Here is a 9,179-nt window from a genome sequence, read left to right as displayed (position 1 = left end):
TAATTTTGAATTGTCGATAGAAAGTCTTTAAAAAAAAGAAAAATGGGAGTAACTCTTTAATATGCATGTCAAATATATATGAAGAGACTCTACGGGCTACCTGCGGTTGGCTCACCATTTTGGAATAGATAAATGTAGGAAATTACATAGAAAGTTAAACTAATTAATCAAGTAGATCTAGGATCCGAATTATATGGTCCTAAAATTCACAGACAAAAGACATTCTATTCCAAGGGATTTTCACAGCAATAGGTAATTCCAATCATGGAACTGACAAGAAATTAATACCCTTTAATTTATTCATTGGTTCTCACCCATTACATCAGACATCCGAGAGACGCAAATTCAAAACAAAGCAAATTGTCTCGAAAATGATAACAAAAGGGGGGTGGGGGGTGTTCTAATAAAGCTTAAGGTACATGCATGATATAATGAAACCGATCGACCCGGATCATGACTAAAAAGGGTACATTTAGAGAGAATTCACTTATAATTAATTAAAAGCCAGGAGGCTTGTAGGCAATGAAACTGATGCACTGCACTTGGCGCCTGTTGTCGAATCCAATGATTCTGATAAAGGCATTGGGATAAGCCTTCTTGCACTCCTCAAGCTCCTTCAAAACCTGGGATGAGTCTGTGCATCCAAACATGGGGAGCTTCCACATGACCCAGTATCGCCCATCGTAGTATCCTGGTGACCTGTGGTTCTCACGGTACACAAACCCGTGCTATATATATATATATATATACAAATTTAAATTATTTAACCATCATCAGTACTACAAGAAATATCATCCTAATAAACTTAAAAACAGTAAAGAAGGGAATAAAGGAGCGAAAATGACCTCCAACTCGAATTCCAAGCAAGGAATCCATCCCTTTCGAATAAGGTAATCTACTTCCTTGGCCAATGATTCGTAACTCAAGGGTGGAAGGTAGGAAAGAGTCTCAAACTTCTTCTTCCCAAGTGGAGGCCATACCTGCACTTGCAAAATTTTTTCTGAGTAAACATTTCTGCAGATCACAATTTTGTTAGCATTTTCAAAGCTTGTTAGAAGTACAAAGTGCACCATGTTTGTACCAACATAATTAGTACATATGACATCCAAATTAAGTTTGATGTAGTTGTCAAACCCATTAATACTTAATTCTAGCTTCATCACTAGCTTGGTACCTGCATGCATTGAACTCTTCCGCCGTTGCTTGCGATGGAGGTAATTTCGTTGTTGGCCCTTTGGGTGACCGGGAAAGTTGCGGCAGACTTGAGGCCGGTGAAAGGTGCAACCATGCTGGCTTGAGCCGGGGTGGCACGGTTGACGGTGGCGACGGTGGCCGATGAAATCATTGAGGAAGCCATTACTTTCACCTTATGATCTTTCTCCTCTATAAGTACTCTCTTTTGCTAGAGCTGCAAACCTTGATCTACTCCCACTCCCCACTCCATATATATAATGGTATAAACTGGATATTTCGTATCCTATGGTCGAAGATTAATGGATTTGATCTCAAACAACGTTGGACCGTTGGATCAGATAAATGATGACATTACGCCATACTGGCCACAGGAGGGATGGAAGTTTTTTGAACCTAGCCTTATCGTGAAGCACCACGATGACAGTGCCACGTGGAGGAGCTCCATAATCTTATCTCATCCAAGAAGGCATGGATGAATGAGTGATTGTGGTTAAAGAGTAACTTCTCTGTCAGTCTTTTCCTTTGTCATTTCTCTTTCAAATTTTGCCCTCTATCTGAAGCACTGCCCTTTAGACCATTCCTTCTTGGAAATTACTCCAAGATTCCTTCTTCGAACTTACTCCAAGAAGAGAATTAAATATTAGCAGTACTGGACCCTTAGCTGAAGAAGGCCATTTTTATCTTGGAGAGTGCAAGTTGGGACTTGGGATTCCCAACTTACAAAGGAAGATGAGGGTAAAATATTACCAGTAAAATCAAGAACACTCGGGAAATGCCACTAAATTCCACGAGTCTTTCTACACACGTCCTGCCAAACTCATCTCACGCACAGTACTAGTCCCTCAACACCACTGCCACTATCTTTTATTATTATTAGTATGAGCAAGGCCACACAAATCCTTTTCCCAAATGCTTGTAATTTATTGGGCTAAGCAGCTGATCTGATCATCTAATTCAATTCCCCAGATGCGTATGATCTGACATACTGCATGGACAGTTATTCTTCCTGTTTATGGGTTCACTATTTATGGGGATGCTTTGTTCAGATCATTTTACTCTTGATTTGGATACATTACCTTCAGAAACTTCTTTCAATTTTTACACTGATAGCTTGGTGTACGTCTTCTGGGGTCCAAGTACTTAGGCTAGAAGTAGTACTGAATATAATTTGGAAGAATTACAACAACGTACCATAAGGATTTACACGACATAGAGAACCTACAACTACTGTGCGTTTCACTTGGGGTAAAATGGCTCGATAACCAAGCTTGTACATTAACTTCTTCTCGATGTCATTTACTCGTTCTTCAATTTTTCAATCACATTCACTCATGCATTTGACTGTACGTCTAGCCGATCGAGCCCTACCATCCCACTTCCATCAATTTTACCAACAAGAATCACGGCTACTTATGAAGTATATATATCTATCTTCTATCATAGACAATCGTGAAAAGAAACACATGTACTGAGTAGGCAAACCAGAGAATGAAAGCGTTATGTAAAGACCGTCCTCAAGGAATACACTGCACGCTGACTGCCCCCACCCCCGGGCGGTCTTCTTAGGGCTATATATGTAATAGCCTGAGACTAGTTCTTATTTTGTAACATGAATAATTCTATTTGAAGACTTTTATATACAAATTATGCCACGTGGATGATGTGTGGTGTAAAGACCTTCAAATAATAGCACTACTCGTAATGGTGTCTTCTTATGATATTATTGGTAATAGAATTTCTTTTAAACCACATCAGCCCCTAGATAGCACGAGAATTCATTAGATATGAAATTTAGGACATGTTCATACAATCTGTTTCCAATCCCATCTCAGTTATCACATTTGTTCCTAAAATCTATTCGCTTTCCTCGCTTCTCTTTTATAACATCCTAATTCTTCCCAGCTGGTTGCTTTCTTCGTGGAGCTAGATGAAGATTGAAGTATTCCACGGTGTTCACTCTAGCAGGGTCCTTTGTTGGACTTGGATGGCAGGCGATGGCCGGGAAGACAGATTGACATATGTGATGTGGGGTACGTATATAGGTGATGGAAGACAAACTGAAAAATGAGCCCATAAAGTCTTTGAAGCCCATGAAAACTAACCCGGCCCATCATATAGTTTTGTACCTACATAACATTAGAACGGTGGTGTTGAGCTCCCAAATAAAAAAGATCAATTCTTCACTTTTTGTCCTTCTAGTCATATACTTTTAATTAGATCCTCCAATTATCTTATAAGCCCCACTAAAAGTTATTATCAGAACTGGAATATAATCACAAGGAAATTAGGAAATATGGCTCGAATGCCGGTTTTTCTATGATGCCACAATTTTAACGACGTCATTATAATTAGATATTTGATAAATCACTAATTATTCTAAAAAAATTCAATTTATTATAACTTATAATGCCATGATACAGATAGAATTGTTATCCAAACTTCATCCCGATCGATGATCGACTGCGACTGATTAAGCTAGCTAGCTGGTCCTTTTTCTTTTTACTATTTATTCTTGGTCTTATTCCCAATTTGTTTAGAATATAGGACTAGCGTAATTACCGTGTAACCCAAGGTTAGACCGAATATTTTGTACGTCCAAAAGTTTTCACAACTACTGTATAATTACTTTTTTTCAAAAAAATGATTGGAGTACTATGATCGGCACATCTCCGGTACCTGATTAAAAAGAACGCTTATTTGTGTTGTTTGTTATGAAGATGATTATTTTCATTAAAATGAATATATTTTCGTCATAAATAGTGAATTTTTACAAGTCTATACATCATTATTTATTTGAAAATGATTAGAGTATGATCCGCACTTAATCTCCAATACGTTATTACAAAACAATATTTATTTATGATCAATTATTTGTTACAAAAATAATTATTTTTGTTAAAATGAACTCATGTTCGTCATAAATAGTCATTCGATCTCATCTCAAATAACTTGCAGAATTTATATTCATTTTTTTAAAATTATCTGTCATACAGCATAGGTAAGAGATCATATATATAAATATCATAAGCTATATTTAAGACCAAACATGAATGAAAGAACTACATTGCCCTATCTTTGTATTAATAATTGAAGTTTTCTTAATTTGTCGTTTAATGACTACGTATATTGATACGGTCTTATATATTATAATATATATATATATATATATATATATATATATATATCTGTTGATTAGCCGGCCCGTGTAAGTTGGATTCGACTGTTTGAGGATTAACTATTTAAGAATATTATATATGTGTGCATATATATATGCGTTGATCAGCCGGCCCGTGTAAGTTGGATTCGACTGTTTGAGGATTAACTATTTAAGAATATTATATATGTGTGCATATATATATATATATATATATATATATCCGTTGATCATCCGGCCCGTGTAAGTTGGATTCGACTGTTTGAGGATTAACTATTTAAGAATATTATATATGTGTGCATGTGTGTGTGTTTCAGAAGTAATAGTTCAAGCGCTCCTTGGTTAGGTCGAAGAAAAATGATGGCAATCAGGTTGGTAATTAGGTATGTGTTCACGGCATATATAAATCCCCTAAACCATTGGCGCCGAGCTCTTTAGAATCTCGGAGTCAATATGCAGTAGGGGGGAATGAACCAAATAACAAACATATATTAAAAGAATGCATGTTGAAACAAAACGGGATTAATTTATTTTTTTAAAAAAGGGAAAAGTTTCTTTGTCCACTTGTTTGATCGCTCTAGTCGACTGTTGGTCAACATTTTTTTTTTCTTTTTACTCAATAATTAAGGAAATGGTTTTAAGTGTATTGGTGTATTTTTTTTATTTTTAAAAAATATTTCAATATATTAAAAAAATAAAAAAATATACATTTTACCTATCAGTCAAGTTGAACGGGCAACGGCAGAATAGCCCGAGTCTTAAAAAAATATATTTTACCTATCGATCAATTTTTTTTTACTTAATAATTAAAAAAGTGATTTTAAGTGTATTGATATATTTTTTTTTATTTTTTAAATATATTAAAAAAATAAATAAAAAATAAAAATATATATTTTACTTATCGGTCAAATTGAGCGGACACGGCAAGATAGTCCGACTCTTAAAAATATATATATATTTATATATAGAGTATAAAGGCAGTTTGGATTTTAATAAGTGATTCTGCAAGTTGCTCTGGTAAAAGATCATTGAGTACTGGTGTTTTGAAACGAAATTTAAGAAACAGTACCGCCAAATTAAAAAGAATGGAAAAATAGACAAATTATGGACCTACTCCTGGGGATCAATTTACATAGAATTTATTATTGTTTTTAATTATTGTATGATTTTGCCCAGTACTCTCATGAAATGAGAAACTCTCTTCACTTAATATATATATATATATATATATATATATATATATATAAATATTTACATATAGAGACAGGAGGCGCACAGACATATTGATTGGCACTACTCGAGCTAGATATGGTACAACAATCTACTAGATCACTAATTTAAATCATTAATTAATGCTGCATAGTGCATGCATTCGTGTACGAATAATTGATTGTGGTGCGAGTGCAACATATATACTCAAATTGAAGCTAGCATGAGTTAAGTTACTAGCTAGTGCAAGTTAAGACATATATGCATATTGCGTTATGAAACCAGAAATATATTAATAACTATTTGAAAAAGAAAAAGCTAGGGATCTGGTTGGGAGCTCCCGCTTTATTTTTTTTAATTTTTTTTATTTAATGATTAAAAAAGTATTGTTTAATAATATTAAAAATATTTAAAAGTGTTAAACAAATTATGAAAAAAAAAAAAAAAAAACTTAAAATGAATTAGCGGTGCCGGCGGTGGGTGTAGACCCAGCATAAACACCTGTTTTGAAAATTATACCTGCGGTGCGTACGTACTACTCTAGCTTCATTTAAGCTAGCTAACTTTTCAAGCAATTCCCTGGAAATTAAATGAATTACAACTTTTCCACAAATTATATATTACTATAAATTAGGAGGCTAGCTAGTAATTTACCTCTACAAAAATATATAAAACCATTTATTACGATTCCTGATCTCGCGTGTTTGTTACTTAATTTTGCCGTAATATTTTGACAAATAAGTGCATGGAACATCGAGTCATGTAGTGCATGCATGAAAAAGTTATAAATAAGTGGATCGAGGCTTCAATATTGTACGAAAAATGATTTTAATTTAGCATTCAATTAGTCAATATTTTATAAAATATATATATTATAAAAAAAAAAAAAACAGCGACCGAAACTTGTCTGTTCTTTTTTTCCAATGACGTAAAGACGAGAATGGTACAAGTTTTTGCCTCTGTTGTCTAAAGTGGCAAATGGGCACTAGATTCCGTGAGGAACTGTACACACGTATAGTTTTATTCAAGTGGCGGTGGGAGCGAGACAAGAAAACCTAGCTAGGAACAAACGAATAAAACAATAATTGGAAGTATCACGTTTGATTCTTTCTCCAAAGTTGGCGGCATAAGAGAGAATTAGTTTGTGTATATATACGTGATGCACATTGAGCCTAAATAAGAAGAGATCATCCCTTAAAAAAATAAAGGATCAAGATCTTGCGAAGTGAGTGAACCTTACACGATTAATACTACGTTTGTACGTTTAAATGAGTTGAGTTGAGTTGAATTGTAAATAGTAATATTTTGTAAGTTTTATTAAGATAAATTTAACTTTTTTAAGTTGATATAGATTTAACTTTTTAAGTTAAAATATATATGAAGTTGATTGACATGTGTTTACTTTTTTATAGAAATTTAAAAAAAAATAATAAATTCTATTAATAATTAGTTTGAGATTGATTGAGTTTGATTCATCAAACAAAAACAATAATATATGAATATTGTTAATTGCCTAGCCTGTAACAGTAAGTCAAAGGTCAATAATAAAAAAAGAACGTAAACTTTAATAGCTATACGGTAAAAATTCAATAGACACGCGTAGGCATATAGGATACACATGTATATATGAGAAAGTCTATTTTACTTCCTTAATTTGATATCTCTATTTGACTCCTAATTAAAATTTACTTTTTTATTTTTTACTTAGTAGTTAAGGAAGTGATTTTAAGTGTATTGGTGTATTTTTTTATTTTTTAAATATATTTAAATATGTTAAAAAAATGTGAAAAAAAAAAAAAAAAATTTACGCTGGACGGTATGCCTAGCGGTCAAAATGGGGCGGCATAGTAGCCGCCCCCTATATATATATATAGAGAGAGAGAGAGAGGGAGGGGGGGGGGGGGGTGGAGCTGTTGCATGTGGCAGCTTCCAAATTCTCAATGACCGACCTGGTATTATTATATGGTGTAAACCATGTTGTTTAGAAAAACAGCATGTGCATGAAATTCTAAAATTATATTTACATGATATCATGTGTGCATCTATATGATCATGAGTCATGCGTATCATGTATCTTCACTTGCATATAGAAAACCAATAATCCGTACTTCGTGATTTTAATTAGAGCAATGCTGTATAATCATCCCAATTTCTATATACTATATTTTTAAAAATTTTTAAAGTTTTTATTATTATTTTTTTTTTTTGAGTTTATTCTTTTTAAACTAATTCAATTCTTCTATTCATTATTTATATATTAAATATTTGATAAAAGAAAAAAATTAAAAATTAAAAAGAAATATGTTATGTGAAAGTTATATAAATAGTAAAAAATTGTGTAGATTTATTCTTTTAATTAACCTTTACCAAATTTCTTCATGTACAAGGAGTACTGAGGAGACAGGTTGGCGTACAAGTTTGAAAAGCATATACATTGACATGAGGATTTCCATCATGACCTTAATTAATCCTTGCTAGTTAATTAACGTCTTTCATTTTAAGACTAGATTATTCATGCAAGTTGAAGAAGTAAACAAAAACTGCTAGCTACAATCTGATAAATATCAAGATTCCTGTACGTATTTCCATCATGACCAACATTTAATTTATTGGGGTGCGTACGTAGTCATAAATTAATTACAGACTCGAGCATTAACAGCCCTAGCTGCTTAATTAAACTAGTTCAAGCTGTGTATGCATTGTTTTATTTTGGTAGCATTAACGTCGAAGAGAATTAAAATTATGTGATTTGCCATTTATATAAATGCATGTACGTCTGTATAGTACTTTGATCGTATTGATCGTATTTTTTAAGGGGATTTAATTATAAATATTTTGTTGAAAATGACCAATTACATCTCACCAAACTTGTTATTTACCTTAACTTGCAAATTAATTAAGAGAGCGTAATATATGCTTAAAAGAAGTGATAGTTGCAGTCGTGAGTGTGCAAGCACCACGTAATCATTTTAAAAAAAATTAAATAAATACGAGACATACATGAAAAGAAAATTAATTTTTTAATAGTAGACTCTATTTTTTTCAAAGCGACTACACGATACTTCTGCACTCTACAACTATATGTAGCATTACTTTAATCCTTAGCAAGCTAGCTTATACAACATTCATTCTCCTACTTTACTAAAACGACGTGTTTAGATTTGTTTGTTCAAACAAAAAAAAAATAAAAATTCGTCGTCCATGTGGTGAATATAGTAATCATCTTCTCTTTAAAAGGTTATAAAATCCTACTCAAATTAACTTGCCGATCGATAAGAGTTGTAATTATATATGAAGCTACATTAATTTTCTCTTTAAAGAAACAATTAGATGTAAACGATGGTTTCTTAATATATCAATTTGCTGATAAAGTATTTTATATTCAAAGCTAGAGCCCCATGCATGATGAAAACTTTGTTGAATAAAATATTTAATTACTTATCAATCACAGTCCCTTGAGCTGAAGACAACGTTTAACCGAACATTGGAGATTAAATGGTGGGTCCAGATTAATGACTAATAAGAGAAAGTGGATAATATATTTAATTTGGAATGCCATCATTTTTCTAAAATGGGGGGCTATTGGAATCTTAGCCAGTTGGTGTCAATCTAGACTCCCTTG

At 32.9% G+C, this 9,179-nt stretch overlaps 1 protein-coding gene across 1 annotated transcript; it reads right to left on the bottom strand.

The window, feature by feature from the left end:
* Positions 1-276: 276 nt before the first annotated feature.
* Positions 277-1,462, bottom strand: LOC121250872 (ribulose bisphosphate carboxylase small subunit, chloroplastic). Its single transcript, XM_041150104.1, has 3 exons — positions 1,175-1,462; positions 846-980; positions 277-728 (listed from the first exon to the last, which is right to left on the bottom strand). Exons 1-3 carry the CDS (start codon positions 1,355-1,357, stop codon positions 498-500), a joined length of 549 nt encoding a protein of 182 aa, XP_041006038.1. The 5' UTR covers positions 1,358-1,462; the 3' UTR covers positions 277-497.
* Between the last annotated feature and the right edge of the window lie 7,717 nt (positions 1,463-9,179).

Source organism: Juglans microcarpa x Juglans regia, chromosome 2D (assembly GCF_004785595.1).
Source record: "Juglans microcarpa x Juglans regia isolate MS1-56 chromosome 2D, Jm3101_v1.0, whole genome shotgun sequence".
Taxonomy (NCBI): domain Eukaryota; kingdom Viridiplantae; phylum Streptophyta; class Magnoliopsida; order Fagales; family Juglandaceae; genus Juglans; species Juglans microcarpa x Juglans regia.
Note: the sequence above shows the minus strand (reverse complement) of the source record. Positions and strands in the feature narration are given on the sequence as shown.

Excerpts from the sequence above, each read along its gene's own strand:
- LOC121250872 (XM_041150104.1), bottom strand. The coding sequence starts at position 1,357 with ATGGCTTCCTCAATGATTTCATCGGCCACCGTCGCCACCGTCAACCGT. Across the intron at positions 981-1,174 it reads GAAGAGTTCAATGCATGCAG|GTATGGCCTCCACTTGGGAA; the intron begins GTACCAAGCTAG and ends TTGCAAGTGCAG. Across the intron at positions 729-845 it reads GCTTGGAATTCGAGTTGGAG|CACGGGTTTGTGTACCGTGA; the intron begins GTCATTTTCGCT and ends ATATATATATAG.